Below are 18,364 nucleotides of genomic sequence, written 5' to 3'. Positions count from 1 at the left end.
TCAAAATTCCTTGCACAATAATTCTAAAAGGTTAATTGCCTTTTTCACTGAGCCGATATTTGCATTGATGGTGCAAAAGCAATGGTGACTACAGCTGCTGGCACCACAGTATGGATCAAGGCAGTGGCGCCAAACTGTGCTGGTGATCACTGTATTCTTCACTGGTCTGCACTTGCAGGAAAATAAAAGGCACTTTCACTTATTACGTCATTGCTGAAGCAGTAAACATGATTAATTTATTAAACCTTAACCCTTGAGTATACTTTTAAAGAATATTCTATGTTAGGAAATTTGACGTTTGTTTAAGGTACTTCTGCTGCAAATCATGTTGATATGGGTCTCCAGGAAAAGCACCTGTGAGATTATTTAAGCTCGGAGCTAAACTAGCCTCCATTTTCATGCAATACCATTTTTCTCTGAGATAATGACCAGCAAACAATGGTTATACAGACTTGAGTATTTGCTAGATGTTGTCTTCAAAAGGCACAAAGAGAGCCTGACAGTTAAAGGAAACACTGACTGTTTGTTGCCAAGGATAAAATTCAAACTTTCAAGAGAAAATTAAAATTTTGGAAAACTTGTATCTGCCACCATGACCTTGAGAGCTTCTGAAGACTTTTCTAATGAGATTGGAGGTGATATTAATGAATGTGATTTTTTTTTTTGTATCATATAATGAAAGGTGTCACTATTTGGAAGACCTGCACAGCTCGGTGAAACAGGATTTTTCGGATGACGCATGCGTGAGATGAAATGGGTAAAACTCCCATTCAAAATCCAGAACATTTCAATGGATTTTAATGTATCAGAACATGAAAAGTTTATTTATATGATTTCATATTCAGCATTGCAACTAACCTTTCCTATTTGTTGAATTTTTACGTCGTATCGATGAAAACTACCCACAATTATCTGAAAAGCCTACTAAAATACTTCCATCTTTTCCCATTACATATCTGTGAGAGGCTGCATTTTCTGCACATGTTTCAACCAGAACAATATATATCAACAGATTGAAGGGACAAGCAGATATGATAACCCAGCTATCATATGAAGCTAAACATTAAAGAGATTTGCAAAAACGTAGACCACCACCACCCTTCCTTATAACTGTTTTATGTCAGGGGAAAATATATTTATTTTTCATTAAAAATGCTATTTATGTTAATATATCATGGGCTTATTCTTGTTATGTTTAAATTAGTTATTAACTAATTTTTTTAATTTCTCAGTTACAATTTCTGAGATGGTAACTGTCAATAGATATAACTATATAATCCAAAGTTTCCCTGGGTTGCCTGATAAGAGTATAAAGGAGTCCTGAAATCTTAAAGTTAGAGAACCGCTGGTCTAGTTTATCCTAGCCTATATGTCTCTACTGTACATTCAGATGTGTAGGAAGAATGGTGGGTGGGTGGAGTGGTAGAGCGGCAGGGTAGAGGTGGTCCTGGACTGGGAGATGGTAAGTGGGTTCGTTTGTCCCACACCATTAGAGATTGTTGGCTAGGAAAGAACCAACTTTTTGTTGTGGACTTTTCTTTCTTTGCTTAAAAGGAGAAACATTTCTGTATGGTTTGTTGATTGTTCCAAGTAGATCTTGGTGTAGCAGCTAAATCACAGGTGGGGAATATAAAAGTATATTTTGCAGTGACAATGAACACAGACAATGGAAACCACAGAAACCAAGATGTCCCTGTACATGTATGCCACATCTGCATACTCTGCATCTTTTGTTGTCCTTTATTTAAAAATAGGAGGTAGGACTGAGATTTAGGACTAAAAGTGGGTGATGGGGCCGAACAGAGCAGGGATAGAGGACGCTGGAATACAGCCTTGGAGAGAGATGGTGAGGAAAAGTAAAATGGAGTTGGAGAATTGCCCGCAGAGACCACTCATGTTGTGAGCTGGGCTTCTGGATCAGTGGAGAGACTTTGGGAGGTGGAAGTCACTATAACATTAGAAAGGCGTTGGCTGTGCGACCAAACAGCCAGAGACACTGAAGAGCAAAACAGACATGCCTCGTATTAGGCATATTATCTACAGTAAAGCAAAATGAATTTCAAAGCATCATATTGAGATTGTGGAAGAGGGAGATATTTTAAAAGTTTTTCTAGAGGTCAGGGCACAGTATGTGGCAATTAATTATAAGTATTCCTTTAACTGTATATAAAATGTCACTGCTCTTCTCTTCATTTGGTGGGACGCATCTGTTGTTTTAATTTAGTGAATGTAAATATAGTTATAGAGGGCTTCCAGAGGCATCTTTTCTGATCTTGGTGTTCTCTCAGCCTATAAATATGCTTTGTTTATCTATTTTATATATAGTAATTAGTATCTGGAGATCTCGAAATCCCAATTTATCCCTTCCCACCCCCTTCCCCCCTCTGGTAACCATGAGTTTGTTTTCTGTATCTGTGAGTCTGGTAGGTTTTTTGTAAATGAGTTCACTTGTGTCTGGAGTGTATCTATGTACATGTACGAAACATGCTGTACCACAAAAATTGATGCAACATTGTAAACTGACTATACCTCAATTTAAAAAATAAATTAAAAATTAAGGGGGTCAAACATATGCTTTGCCTATCATGTCGTAAGTTCCTTGGCAGTGAGTTGTCCCATGGAGGCTGTCAGGAACTGACGACCTGGGAAAGATCTGATGTAATATACACTCTGGCTCCCGAGTTGTAGAGAATCGTGTCGGATTCTATGGAAAGGTCCAGAAGTTGGAAACTCTAAAGAGTACAAGCAGTGTACATCTATTTAAATTTGAAAATGATTTTTTGAAGCTTCTTGGTAACTCTTTTAACATTTTATAATGCCTCCTGTTCATCACACACTGTTTCAGACCTACATGGTTGTTTTCTTTCAGCTCCTGAGAACCATGTCAGTGCCCAAAGGTCGAGTTCTGGATAAAAACCTTGATGAGGAAGGGCTTGAAAGTGGAGACTGCGGCGATGATGAAGATGAGTGTATTGGAGGCTCTGGTGACGGAACGATGAAAGTGAAGAATCAGCTCCGCTTCCTTGCAGGTAACTGATTAGCGCGGGTGCAAATCTGAGCTAAAATGGTGATGCTTGGGAATTAAAGACCAATTGACTCTGCTCTCTATAATTCCCCTAAAATCCCTGCAAGCCACAATGCCATCAATTCTTTAAGGAAAGACTACAATCTAGAAAAATGAAGTTTTCAGGTAGGTAGCCTTTTAAAAAAAATCTCTGGACCTGGGTAGATTAAAAAGGTAGCTTCCTGTTTTTCATTGTCTAAAATGAACTGGTCTGATCAGTTGGCTCTGTTTCCTACTGGAGAATTCCTGGGTTCATTCATCTCTTTTGATGGAAAAAAAAATGGCATCTGGAGAGTCTAGTAAAAACCAATGGTGGGATAACTTTCAAAGGTAGAGGCATTAGCTGACCCTCTCTTCTGAGAATGTCATATTTGTTTTTTTTCACAAGTAGTCTCAAACAGATTATGACACAGAACTGCATAGCTACATGAAAACACAGAAAAAAACAAACAAACAGACGCTGGTGTCAAGAAGGCAAAATAACCACCACAAAAAATATTCCTTTACATTCACATTTGTCTTGATTATCCCAATTTACAACATACTTTTGTATGGGTAGGTGTCCTTCTTTCCATTTTACACATAAGCAAACTGGGGCTCAGAGAAGAACTGAGATTCATCTAAATGGAAGAGCTGGAACTCGAACTTGGCTCCAGCCTTGTCCTTGAAATCCTATCGCCCAAGGCGTCTGAGACCCTACAAGCTCCTCCTTCTCCTTCAGCCTCTTTCCTTCACTAGTTCTTTCTCATCCTCCCCTGAAACTGGGTCTCTTCTTAAGCCTCTATCTTTTCTCTCTTCAGAGAAAGCACAGATCTTATCCACTTTTGCTCTTTCCATTTTTTTTTTAATGATTTTGGTAAGTTCTTTTTTTTTTTTATTCTAGCAAGAATAAAAAATCTAACACAAAATCTGCCCCTCTTAACAAAGTTTTAATTGTACAATACTGTTAGTTATATGTGGAATGTACAGCAGACCTCTAGAATTTTTTCACCGTATATGACTTTAACTCTGTCCCCATTAAACACTAAGTCCCCTTTTTTCTCCCTCAACCCCTGGCACCACCGTTTTACTTTCTGCTTCCATGAGTTTGGCCCCTTTAGCTACCTCATATAATGGAATCATGTGGTATTTGCCCTTCTGTGACTGGCTTATTTCACTTAGCATAATGTCCTCAAGGTTTATCCATGCTGTAGCATACGGCTACAGGATTTCCTTCTTTTTCAAGGCTGAATAATGTTCCACTGTGTGTATATAGCACCATTTCTTTATCCATATATCTGTCAATGGACATTTAGGTTGTTTCTACCTCTTGGCAGTTGTGGATAATGCTACAGTGAACTTCTTTAACTATTATACCACTATGGGGATAATTCATAAAATCATTACCTCCAATCTAAACTGCTCTCCTGAGCTATCATCCCCCATCTCCAGCTGCTTACTAGTCATTTCTACTTGGCTTTCTCGCCGTTACCCTGAACTCTATGTGTCATGAATCAAACTTACCAACAGACCATCCCAAACTGGCCCTCCCTTAATAATTCTCTTTTCCTGATGTGACTACCGTTCTCCCCGTCACTGAGGCTTAAAACTAAAGTCATCTTTGACTCTTCTCCCTTGCCCTTCATGTAATTGGGCACCAAATCACTGTAGATTATTTGCAATTTTTTTCTGCCTCTCTTCCTGTTTTTTTTCTATCTCCCTTTCACCCTCCTGCATACATTATTTCAATCACATCTTAAGTGGTCTCCAGGCTTCTAGGCTAAGATGAGAGTATTGAGAGCCTTAGGCTAGCAGATTAGAGAACAAAGAATCAGAGAACCGGGCAGAAGATTCCACCATCTTGTATAGCTGCAAGGTTAATCTTTCTAAAACATCTCCTACCTCGCTTGGCTGCCTTCATCCTGTCCCCACTGCCTGGAGGCTAGTGTTCAGACTCTTCGGCAGAGTTCTGAGGGCCTTCTGGTCTGGCCTAAAGTACCCTTCTGGCTTCATTTCCCCCCACTAGCCCCGTAGGACCCTCCACTTTGGCAAGAACAACCATACTCATGCCCCTGTCTTTATACCATTGCCGCCACTTATTTCTGTGTAAATACACCCTTTTATTTTTTCTTAAATTACACTTATCCCTCTAAGTGAATTTCAGGTATCATGCAGTGAAAAAAAAAATAGTTTTAGGGATAAAGCAAACTTGTATTTGAATCCTGGCTCTATTCCTTATGAGTTAGCATGACCTTGGTCAGTTCTTAGCCTCCTATCTAAGTCATTACCCCAACTTCATAGGACTATTTCAGGATCAAATCAAGGGAGAAATTTGTAAAGCGTCTAGCCCAGTATCTAGAATATCCTAGGTGCTTCATAATTATTAGTTTCCTTCAATGAAATCCTTCACAACCATCTCAGTCTACAGTTATCTCCGACCGCTGAATCACTAAAACAAGTTCTGCCAATGCTTTCAGGAAATAGTCTGCAGTGGCTCCCAAGTTCCATTCCTGGCATAACATGATCACTCAGAGCCTGGCATCCTATAAAAAGAATGTGGGATAAACATAATAAGTAAAAACAATAGAAGCTCATGTTTATTGGACACCTCCAAGCACTGGACCAGACCTTTGCACACATTGCCTCGTTTCATTTTCAAAACACCACTATTATTATTCCCACTTTACAGATGAGAAAACTGATGCTGGAAGAGGTGGAGTAATTTGCCTCAGGTCATGCCATCGCTAAGGTCAGAGTCAGAATTCGGAGCCAGGCAGTTAGATATCCGAGGCCACTCTTTGGACAAATCTGCTTCGCATTTCGCTACCCAAAAAAGCTTTGAGTCATCTGAAGCTGGCTCAGATGATTCACCAAACTAGTAACCGGGCCCCGCACTGATCCCTAGCACACACCACCGGTCAGGTTTCTCCCAAAGTCCTGCCTGTCTCTCCTCTCGCTTCCTGCCTATAAGCTACTTGCCTGTCCATCTTTTCCATTTCAAAACATGATCCAACAATTCCATGGTGACTTAACTTTTTCTTAAACAGTGTTTGTTGTGGGACCTTGTCAAGGGCCTTTTCAAAATCAAAATAGATTACATCCACTGGTTTCCCTTTGTCCACATGCACATTTATTCTCTTAAAGAATTCTAGTCAATTAGTTAGGCATGATTAACCCTAAGTGCTTTGTAAAGTGTAAAACACTACACAAACGGTGGTTAATTTAAATTACAGGAAAAATGATGCCCTACTCCCAATAGGTTACACTTGCCTCACACGTTCAGTGATCCTACCGGCCTGGAGTTCCTTGGGTCCCCTTTGAAATGCTTCTCGTGGCGAGGAGACTCGCTGGCAACCTGCCAGGCTCGTGGCACAATAGCTATTTGGAATAACAAGCTATACACTTTGGTCAGCTGTTACACAATTTTACCCCAAATCTGGGTGGATGCCATCTGGTCCTGGTGATTCATCAGCATCCACTTAGTCAACTAGACTTGGAACACTGTGTGCATTTACCGCCATCTCGTTTAGTACTTCCAGGTTCCTCCCTCTGAAAGACAACTTGGAAATGAAAAACAAAGCTCAGAGTATGTTCAGACTCTTCTATCTCCCTTTTGTCCGTGAACAGTTGTTTTGCACCATAACCAGCAAGTGGTCCTACTGGCTGGTTTCCCGGCTCACTTCTTCCCTTCTTTTGATGAAGTACAGGACAACCTAGCTTCTATTCTTGGCTTTGCTTCTAACTCCCATGTGTCCCAGGGCCAGCCCCTTTCTCTTTTTAGAAGTCATTTTCTCCATTTGTAAAATGAAGAGAATGGCCAGACAATTCTCGCAGGCCATTCCAGTGCCAGCAATCTGTAATTATTTTTCATTTATTTGGCTTTAGCCCCTGGCAAGTTGCTTACTGGAGTCTTTTGGGGAGATCTTCTTCTGACCTTGCAGGTTCTCTGTTTTCTTCTGCTGAGCTGTTTCCACTTTTAAAAAGGTCTCACTTTCCCTACTGTAGCTCCTTTGACTTCTCCAGTCTGGCAAGCCAGACTTCTTACCAAGGGCTGCCCACACCTGGCCCTCGGCATGCTGGTATACCAGGATGCTAATAAGTGTTAGGTAGTTTCCAGGCCTTCTGGGCTATATTCACTCTTCAAAGTCTTCATTCCAAAATTCCCCAAGTGCTCTATATTTCTATAATTCTTATTTCTAAATTTAACACAGAATTCACAGGGTCTGACCCTTCTTTCTGATCGTTGGATTTAATTGCTGCTGAGATGATTATTACATGATGTCTTCTTACCCATAGTCACAGGTTGACCTGTTCCTTTCACTTCTCAGAAGAAGGCTATTGTGTGTCCCTTTTGGTGGGTTACTGCATTTCTTCCAGCCTGTTTCGTGGGGTTGTGGCAATTAAACAAAATAATCCATGCAAACCAGTTGGCCTTGTGCCTGGCACCTCGTAAGCACTCCACAATTGTTATGTACCATTAAAGCAACTGGTCTGTTGCTGTCACTGCCAACCTGCGGGCACTCAAAGAGCCTGCCGACGCAGATTAGGATCAGTTGCCTTGTTTTCTTGCTTGTTTGTTTAAGATCTAGAAAAGACAATTAAAAGCCAGCAACCAACATTCAGCAATACCCCCTTAACCCTTGTCACTCTAAGTGGGGTCAGTGGAACAGCGTCTGTTTCATCTGCTAGCTGCTTAGGGATGCAGACTCTCCGGCCCCACCTGGAGACCTACTGAAGCATAAGGTCACGGTAACAAGACCCCTAGCTAATTTGCTGACAGCCGTTAGCACCTTCTAACTGAGCACTCGTGGCACTGAGGCTTAATACTTGAAGCATCGAAGAAGCCACTAAACTGCCCCCCCAGTGAGCTAAGTATTCTGGGAAGTGTAGAAGAGGTCCAAGGCCCGGCCATCCCAGTGATCAATTAGGGCACTTGGGTTCCAGTCCTAGCATATTTACTAACACTGAGACTGTGAGCAAGTTATGTAGCTGCTCTGAGCCTGTTTCTCCAGGTGTACAATGGGGCCAGTCATCCTTGCCTATACCTCAAGGAGTTATTGTGAAAGTCAGACGCGATCGGTAATGAGCGAGAAAGTGCTTTGTAACCTGTGAAGCTCTGCAAATATTGATGACAACCAGAAGATTATTGTTATTATTCCAAAATCTCTGGAAGCTCTTTGGCTTTCTCCGCAGCTGTAGGTCTGCGAAGGTTGCATTTAACCCATGAGTTATAAAACACTTGCCCTGAACACCCATGTTCAGACTCCCTTTCAAAGACAGATCATCCATGAGGGACTTGGTGCAATAAGATGACTGTCTTTTTGTCAAGCTGCCATCAGTATTGTTCCTAGTTTTTGGCCCGGTCAAAGCTCTTATTGTAAGCTGTTTGGGAAGCTGGCTACTTCCAGTGATTTGACTGGGGTTGATCCCTGAGAAGCTTTGAGGGCTCTGCCCATGTGTCCCTGCCAAGGCGTGATAACTAAGCATCTGAAGCATCTGCCCCTTCTCTGCCAAGTCTCATCCAAACAGAAACACACCCACACGCCCATGCACACACATGCACGCATGCACACGTGCATACCTGCTGTCGGAAACAATTGAAATATACGCTCACAGGACAACTCCCAGCAAGAAATACCTATCTCAGAGACACCTGCGTTACCACTCCCTCACCTCTATCATCCTTGGACCTGCTTCTGTGCCAGCATGCGCTGTTCTGTGGGCACAGGCAGAGTAGGCTGGTGAGCCTCATGTCTTTTTAACAGCGAGTCAGAAAACGAAGATAATCTTGTCTCAAGTTGGGTCAAACAATGGATACTGTGAAAACCTATTTCTTTGGATGAGGAAAGCGGAAACAAACTCTAGAAGACAGCTACATCATTTGTTGTACGTGGGAGTAAGAGGGGCTTCGGCGGTTGGGTTGGCAGTAGGGTGAGGAAGACAGTTCATGAAATACGTCTTGGGCTTAGGACTTGAACCAATATTAATGAAGACACAAATGAACTTATTCACAAAACAGAAGCAGACTCACAGACAGAAAACAAACTTATGGTTACCAGGTGGGGAAAGAGTGGTGAGGAGGGATAAATTGGGATTTGCAGATCCCAACTACTGTATATAAAATAAACAACAAGGTCCTACTGTAGAGCACAGGGAACTATATTCAATACCTTGTAGTAACCTGTAATGAGAAAGAATATGAAAACAACTATATGTATGTATATGTATAACTGAACTATGATGCTGTACACCAGAAATTGACACAACATGTAAACCAACCATACTTCAATTAAAAATAAATAAATAAAAGTAGATCTAGACCCAAAAAAATTTGGGAAAGGAGGGTATAGCTCAGTGGTAGAGAATGTGCTTAGCATGCATGAGGTCCTCGGTTCAATCCCCGGTACCTCTATTAAATAAATAAATAAATAAGAAAGAAAGAATAAATAAATAAATCAAATTATCCCCCCAAAAGAAATCAAAAAAGCAAACAAACAAACAAACAAAAACCAAATAGTTATTTCTTGCCATAGTAAAGAAATATGTCTTGTGGAAATGTTTGCCCTCAAGAACCTTTCAGTCTCTCCATGTCAGTGTGAGGACTAAAAAGAGAAAACTTGTCACCTGTTCCCTGTCTGGGAGTGAGGGTGAAGTTGAATTCCAGGCCTAGGCAGGTCCCTTTGGCCATTCTCTGTCATCTCCAGGTGTTGTGAGAGCAAGCAGCTCTCTGCGTCTCCCCTGCCCATCACCCCTTTCCAGCAATACTGGAGTGAAGCCATTACGACCTCACAGCTGTGGGCCCCATGAGGCTGTACCCAGTATTCCCTCCCTCCAGTTACTTTACAATCTGGAAGCAAAAGAACAATGACTTCCCAAAACCAGAAAGTAGGAAATATTTTTAAGCCAATTATTTCTTTTTTAGCAGATCAAATGTAATCTTATATTCCTTCTCCTAACACATTTGTGCCCATAGAAGAGGGGAAGGATGCTTTAGTGGCTTAACTTTTCTTGTAAATTGTCAAATCAAACCTTCACAAGCGTGGGCTGATGGTCGCATGCATTGATAAATTCATTAACAGTTGGTTTGGTGAAAAGGATAAAACCAATGGAGGAACTTTATGATGGGCCTTTTATCATGGGTGATATCTGCAAATTTTTCATGTTTAGAACAAATCCTATTGCCTGTTGAAGAATGAGTAAAAAGTTCGTAGGGGAATGAAATGCCCTGGGTTTTTTTTAATGGGAAAGTTGTGGAGTCCTGTTCAGAGCTCAAAATACATGTGGATACAGTAATATATCTCTTTATACTGCCTGCCCTGCTGGTAACAAGCCCAGGAAGAGATTAGGGCAGTTTTCCCAAAGTGTATTCCATAGGTCGAACAACCCGAGCCTGCTTCCTTCGCACTCTTTGGAAGCCCACCAGTCAGATCTTTGGCACTTACGTGCCACTTAGTTACTACTAAGTAACCCAGCTCTGGGATTCTCTGGCAGGATCCTGTACTGACTCTCTCCAACCTTCTTTCTTGGGCTATCAGTCCCTCAGACATGTGACCTCAGTGTAAGGGGACCCCATGTCATTCACACTGGGAGGCAGATCCCATCTGATGGATGAATAGGGTACCTTCCTGCCCTTAGGCTGCTGAGGCCTGAGATGTAAAGGAGGGCATTTCATCCACATAGTCAAGCAAATTAGCCTCAGTTCTGTGTCTGCCATTTCCAGGGTTGGCCGTGAACAAAGTCACTCAGCTCCTCTGAGCCTTATTTCTCATATGCAAAAATAATGATAAACTATTTCCTGACCTGCCCACTTCACATGTTATTGAATGAAACACATGTGTTAGTGGATATAAAAGTACTTTATAAACTGTAATGGAATTATCCACTTAGAATAATATTATTAATATTGTTTAGTACCATTGGGTTATAAGTTAATTTTAGTCGCCAAAAGCCTGCAGCTAAAATTAGCAATTAAATCCTCAATGGTCTGGACAAACAAATTTCATTATAATGTGCTCCCACTTTTTCATCCCCAAGGTGGCATTTTCAGTTATTCATTAACTTGTTTTCAGTCCAGTGAGAAGGTATTTAAACAATGACAAATATGTCTGCTGCGTTGTGCAAATAACCAGTCACAACAGTCGCAGTCACGTACATCTTGAAAGCATCTTAGCTGGTTAGCTTTTGTTTTCTTTGGTCTTATTGGGGCAGCGAGGGCAGGGGTGGACAACGAATTGGGGAGGGTCAAGAAAGGGCCCCTGATTCTTTCCATTCTGTCTCACTCTGAGCTCCGAGCAATCTGCTTTCACGTCTTGATCTTTTCTTTTAAAGATCAGATGCCACAGGGAAGCTGAAGGAAGCAAAGCTCCCCAGAATAGCGCTTTTCTCCCAGATACAGACCAGGTGGTTCTTGCTAATAGATTGACAAGACAGCCAATCCCACGTCACCCCAGAGCTTTGGGCAGCTCCCGTGGCTCACAAAGAGGGATTTATATGCAAGCTTTCACAGTGCTATGACCTGCCGATGGAGGAAGGGTACCCAGAAAGGGCCTTCCCCGCGCCCTAGTGTCAGCTAGGGAATTACTCCAGGTAAGTTGGTGATGGATGAGAAGAAAGAAAGGTAAAAACTTTCTCTGAAGTTACCATCACTTGAGATGCTTTAGGGAGTTTGTTTCGTATTATTGGGGAGGACATATTCTGGGGTTCACTTTTCTCTGTCTACGGCCCTGTGACACTTCCCTTCTGAGCCATTAGGCTATGAGGCTTTTATACTCGTTGGTGGGCCTTCCACATAACTCCAAGAATTGCGGGAGTGTTCAGGACTGTGTGAGAGACTTGTGACCACTGTATTATAGTTTATAATCAGTTTTCAAATTAAAAGGAAACTGTTGACGGTACGAGTGTGGCTAAATGGACTTTTCTCTGGATGAAGCCACGTCGGCCAGTTACCGTGGTAATCTAGCATGGATAGGAAGGAATGGGAACGAGAGGTTCAGCACTCATGGATGGAGAAGGAGAGGTGTAACCGGCAGGAAGGTGGCAAGCCCAAAGCCACTAGCTGGGCTGCCAGACAGAAATGAAGCTGTCTCTGCAGGATAACGTCTCCTTGGGATCTGGGAGAGCCAGCTCATGTGCCCTCCAATGGGAGTTGCTCCCCGCAAGAATGTTGTATCAGAAAGAGAGAAAGATGCAGCGTCTAATTAAGCCTCTGTGGTGGCCCTAAGTTCCCCTGATGAACGAGGGTCTCTCGAGGGAGCCAAATCAGAGGAGCCCAGTGTAACAAGGAATCATGAGCCCGCCGAGTGAGAGATGCTGAAAGTGTGTGGTACGCATGCGCAGTCCTCGTGGCTGCAGGTGGAGCTCAGACATGAAGCCCGGCGGAGGTCCTGCTCGGAGAGGAAGTGGAACTCGGAGCCGATGGATGCCTTGCAATCGCTGACCTTCCAGAAGGTCCCTGAAACTACAACACGCACGCGCACACGTGTGCATTCAAGTTATTAAGTCTCTCATTCGAATTCAGACAATGCTGCCCCTTAACTTTGTTAATATGGCAAAAGCATAGCGGGACAGCCATTGCCTCTTTCTCCCCCTCATTTTCCTGGGCCAGCACAGGATTTCCGATTTGCTTTGGTAGGCATGAAGTTACTGGCAAGCTTTTGTTTTGTTAGTCTTTTTGAAAGGAAACCTTGTTATAAAGCCTGCCTATGTACACACCTGGCTAAGAAATGGTTAATGATCCAGGCAAATGATCCCTAGCGCTTAGGGTTCTTAACATTTCTAAATATACTTACTGATTCTTAAAAACTGCCTTTTGATTTTTGTTTTTTTCAACCCTAATGGGTATGGGTGATGGTAAATAAACCTTTAAAGGTGAGAACAGGAGCGCCAGTGCAGAGTCTCTTAATTGGTGGCTCGTTGGTGGACTTCAGCAGTAATATAATTACCAAGTAAATAAAAATGGACTAGAGGCCCCTCTACAAATTCTGGTGTCTGAGAGAGCAGTCTGTCAGAGCAGGGCCAGTCTCATTAGCACCTTCAGGATGGCTTTCAGAGTAAAGTAGTTTCCTTGATTAATGATGAGCTCCTCAGAGGGTAGACAGCAAGTCTTTGTCATCTTATATGTACACTTAGCAACTCTCAGTCACCAACCTCTGCTGCCTTCTCCTGCCCGGCCCCACAACTGTCACTTAGAAGATGTTTGATAAATACTTCCACTATCCATGTGCAGTGTTTACTTGTCACCATTTGCTTCCCTGTGTCTCCTATTTGGTAGGTTTCACCCTCACTGCTTCTTTAATTAGCTTCCTCAAAGTATCCTTCACCCTCTAGCAGCTGAAATTGTGCGCAGAGATAGGCGATCCCTATCGCAGTCAACACAGGGGTAGGGGCTCCTGTGTGGAGGAGGACACGCTGTGCGAGACTCTGTGTGTCTGTAGCCTAGATGCGCGTCTTCAGGAGAGTGAGCAGGATGCTGAAGACTCTACAAACAGGGTCAGTGGAAGGACACTGGGGAAAAGTAGCGATGCTCAGTCTGTTAGAAGAATTAGGGAGATGTGAATGTTGTCTTCTGATATTTAGAGGTCTTGCATATGGAAGATGAAGGTAGATCTGGAGCCAATACATGGAACTTACAAGGAGATATATCTTGGCTGACAAAAGGATGAACCTTCCAGCACTTTAGGCTGTTCCTCAGTGGAATGGATTGCTCTAGGAAACAAGCAGCTTCCTGACTCTTGGAGGTATTTGACGAGAGATTAAGTAACCATATATCAGAAAGATTGGTTGGGGGCTGGTGGAGTCGGGTGTCAGAAAGTAGAGAGGTACCTACATCATGGGCTCTTGACTTCTATGGTCCTGAATAGCTCTGAGATGCTGTGGTTTTATGATGCAAACCCATAAGTAGAGCAAAAGAGAACCAAGATGGTGGAGCAAACCAATGAGGCAATTTGTCGGGCTCTGGGGAGGAGAGAGGAGTGGAGAAGAGATTCTCTGATTGTATTTGAGCACATGTCACCAGTTACGATTTTCTGCAATTATTTTCCTTAGGAATGGCAGACTTTTTCAACGAGCAGTTCTTTTCAGCATCCTGTCTGTCACTCACAGCCTCTAGATTTGTTTTACTACTATGAGAATCCAGTTCTCATTTCTCCCCAATTATTTCCAGGCTTGTGGCCTTCCTGCCCCTGTGTTAGAAAAGCAAAGTGGGATACAGCCCCTCTTCCAGCTCCGTGTGGTTATCCCTAACGGCTGGATGGTCAGTATCAAGGTTGTCCCTTCCTTACCTCCTCCACCACTCTCTCCCTTCTGACTCTGGCCTCACAGAATCGACCAGTGCATCTCAAATTATCTGGTGAAGGACTGGTTTTTTTGCTGTTGTTTTTTTGGTTTGTTTGTTTTGTTATTCCTCCCAAATCTGTCATGAACCAATACTTCTGTAAAATATAATAAAAATGAATTATGACAAAAAGGAAATGACTAAAGGGCCTACAAAATACAAGCCACGATTTTTAATTCTGAAACTCAACAGACTTGAAATCTCTCTGTCAGATTGCTATAAAAATTTCTAAATACTTTCTCTCAACTTTTGTGCTGATCTCCTGGCAGATTGGCAATAAATAGAGCAGTAGACACCACTCTGAGTAGGGAAGAGTTGGCTGCCCCCTGTGTCTCTGCCTCTTATCTCTCCATGTCCTTGGACCCAGTGGTGACATACACTCAGTAGCAGCGGTCCCAGTGGGCAGTGGCGTGCTGGCGCTGGCCTGCACCAGCTCACAAAAGCCAATCATTAATTTCAGAATTTTCACGAGCCAGTTGTTAAACATAGCCATTATTAAAAATTAAATCCTATAGATTTATAATTAAGTATATTCTATTAGAAACAAAGATAAGGAAGGAGGATATAGCTCAGTGGTAGAGTGCATGCTTAGCAAGCACGAGGTCATGGGTTTGATCCCCAGTACCTCTGTTAAATAAAAAATAATAAATATATAAATAAACCTCATTACCTCCCCCCTCCCAAAAAAACAAAGATAATGTACTGAAAATTCATCACATCCTAATTATTTTATTACATGCACTATTATCTGTGCTCTGGAGGTTAAGGTTATTTGTCTAATTGTCTAACTGTGCCTTTGTGGTGGGAGTACTGTATACCCTTCCCAACTCTGTATGTGGTGTCTTCACCTTGGGAGCTTTGAAACTGAGCACGATGGAAATATTTCCACCACAGAAATCACCAAAAACCATACATTGGGCTGGTCTTATTCTTTTGCTGATTGTCTAGAATCCAGATTTAAGAAAGTGGTGAAAAAAACGTTAATAGTGCAGATAAAACTCAAAATCTGTAGCCTTTACATTGGGAACAGTGCAAAACACTGGGAAAGTATTCTTCTAGTATTTGAAAACTATTATCCAGTTTAGCAAGAGAGTCATTCCCATCATGGATGAAGGAGTGACGCTCCCACATACATCTTTGTTATTTCATTTTTGTCTTGGGCCTTAATGTAAACTAATATATCAAGCAGTATTCTTATAGGAACTGCACTTGCTTGTCAGTTGCAACCCTGATTTGGCTACATATGCAAGAGTCTGCAAAAAAAATCAGTGAAAACATTCTATGAGAATCAATTGGCTATATGGAATTTACAATAAAGAATGTTGTATAGTTTTATTATTTTTGTATATATATTTTTTATTGAAGAATAGTAAGTTTACAATGTTGTGTCAGTTTCTGGTGTACAGCATAATGCTTCAGTCATACATGAACATACATATATTTGTTTTTATATTTTTTCACCAGAAGTTACTACAAGATATTGAATGTATAGTTTTTATTATTTGTAAATTATATGTTCCACATCCTTTATTCCAGCAAAATTTAAAATAAGCCGACATGCATGCTTTTTTTGAGAGTCAGTTGTTAAACATTTACCAGCACATCATGGGGCGAGGGGGTACTTTGAAAGACTTATTTTCCTTCCTTCATGCTTAAAGTTTCTAGGCTTAAATCAATAGCTCTTTCCATCACAAGTGGGAGAAAATTTCTGTCTTCCAAAGTTAGGCTGGCCAATGAAAGAGCTGCCCCTCATTTTCAGTTACTCTGAAATCTAGGATTCCAATTGGAAACTTAACTTGGAAACCATTAACCAGATCCATAAACTTTTTTTTTCTCAGAACCCCTTATTCCCTGTTGAGGCTGATGGGCTCCCACTGAAATCTCCCTGCTAACCAGTGTAAATCCCTTCAGCCCTGTCACGGGCCTGGATGGGAGTCTCATAGACCAGCTCACGGGGCACCGGAGCCAGGACTGCTTTTAGAGTTCAGTCTCCCTATATCAGACGGCATTAGGACAAATGAATACCGTGTGCTGGTATGAGCCCTGGTTTTACAGGGTTAGAATGGAACTCCTAATATCAGGTTACATCTTGTTGGCTTGGTAATAATTTTTTGAACCACCAACCATATGGGCAGAGGTTGGAAGGAAAGCTAAATTTGGAACACACCCCCACTCTCCTTTTTAACATTTCTTTCTTGTTTGTGCAGGGAGGCAACATTTTACTCATATTCACATAACAGCACCAATTGCTAGAGGACTGAGGAAGGAGATTCTCCCAAAATGCGGTCAGATCAGGGAACGATGTTTTCTGTACAAGTACTTAGCAGTGTGTGCGGTAAGAACGTCTGCACTCTGCTTCTGCGGATTTCTGAACCTGTCTGGGGCACACAGCACTAGAAGACTCAGTCAGTGATGGAAAGGAACCAAGGGATCTCATGCCTATGGGTTCATAAGTTCTTTACCATCTTTAGTCGCCATCCAGAGATGCACTTTTCTGCACTAATATCTTTCTGAGTCAGGCTTGTTGGAGCATCGAGCCATGAATTTCTGTCTCCATTTAGGTTTAGGTTTTGTTTTCTTTTGTCTTTTTTCCTGTTCTAGCTTTCCCTCTCCCTGCACACCACTTCATATGGAATGGTAGTTGGAACAGGGAAGATGGATTTGGTCTTGGCAGTGGTAATGATTTGGGCAGTATCTGTGGATTTTCCGTTCTGGGGCTTTGTAAACCTGAATACACAAGTCATACTTTCACCTAAAACAGGAATTTTAGCATCTCAAGGGAATTTAGAATCAGATTCAGCTTAAGGAACGGAAATGAGTCTGCCTTCCTTCAAGGAGAGGTTGTAGTCTTCCAGCTTTGCCAACCTGGGAGTCAGAGGGGCCTTCTCCTTGCTGTCCCTGGATTCCAGGCAGGAGTGAGGAGGAATGAAGCCAAATCCCTCAGCCCCGCCTTTCTCAGTCGGGCCCCAGCCTACTTCTCTAATCGCCTGCCCCCTAACCCCTACCCCGCCCTATACTCCAGCTGCCTTCAATCTCACTGTTCCTGAACTTGCTGTTCTGCTCTTTAAGGCCTGTCTGGGCCTTTATAAATTCCTGTATTTGCAATCTACATAAAGCACTTAACTCTGTGCCGGCAGAACCCGCCCTTGGCAGGTTGTAATAAATAGTGGCTGTCAATCCTCTGCCCATGCTAGTTCCTTAGCCCGTAAAGGTTTCCCCTTCTCTACCTTTAAGACTCAGCTCAGATGTCCCTTCCTCCTCAGGGAATCCTTGTCCTAGGCAGAGTGCTTTGTTAATACCCATTCTAGCATTTATCAATTTGAGGTCAGGTAATTTGCGGTGGCTGACACGTAACTGGTGCTTATAAGCTTTTGTTGCATGGCCCTGGCCACACAACAATAAGTAAGCACAGGACTTGCCCATCTAAGCTCCTAGTCTAGTTGGGAGCCGTGGGAGGAAGGTTGGGGAGGGGGGAACAGACACATAACTAGATAATTATAACGTAATGTAGTTAAAGTGCTGATTGCAATATGCCCATGGGGTTGTGGAAACACAAAGGAAAAGCTTCAAACCCAGACTGGGGTGGTCAGAAACTGAGCTGAGTCTTAAAACAGTGTGTAGGAGTTGGGTGAAAAGGGGAGAGCGTTGCACGCTGGGAGGATCGTAGGAGAAAAGACATGGAGGTGAGAAAGAGCATGGTGGTTCTGGGAACAATACGCAGCTTGGGGTGGCTACAGCAGAGAGAGGTGAGAGGTGAGGCTCAAAGATTAGTTAGGGGTCAGAGCATGAAAGCCTTCTGTGCCTTGTTAAGGAGCTCGGCCTTGATCCCGTAGCAGGGTCGAGAAATTCACAACATACGGGTCATCAGCCTCCCCAACCTCCTGCCCCTCTCCTGGCAGACACTGATAATCAATCACAGCACCCCGTTCCTCTGGGCCAAGATGTGACCTCATAATCCCTCTCAACATAGTGCTGCAGGGAACACCACC

The 18,364-nt window shown here is 42.5% G+C and overlaps 1 protein-coding gene across 2 annotated transcripts in view; it reads left to right on the top strand.

The window, feature by feature from the left end:
• Window positions 1-18,364, top strand: part of GPC3 (glypican 3) — a 371,167-nt gene that overhangs the window by 317,630 nt on the left and 35,173 nt on the right. For both annotated transcript variants that reach the window (XM_074358814.1, XM_074358815.1), the window contains one exon: window positions 2,870-3,029. In XM_074358814.1, coding sequence (XP_074214915.1) covers window positions 2,870-3,029 — 160 coding nt within the window. The remainder of the gene's footprint in view (window positions 1-2,869; window positions 3,030-18,364) is intronic.

This window comes from Camelus bactrianus, chromosome X (assembly GCF_048773025.1).
Source record: "Camelus bactrianus isolate YW-2024 breed Bactrian camel chromosome X, ASM4877302v1, whole genome shotgun sequence".
Classification (NCBI taxonomy): Eukaryota; Metazoa; Chordata; class Mammalia; order Artiodactyla; family Camelidae; genus Camelus; species Camelus bactrianus.
The sequence above is the reverse complement of the archived record's forward strand: the minus strand, read 5'-3'. Positions and strand labels throughout refer to the sequence as shown.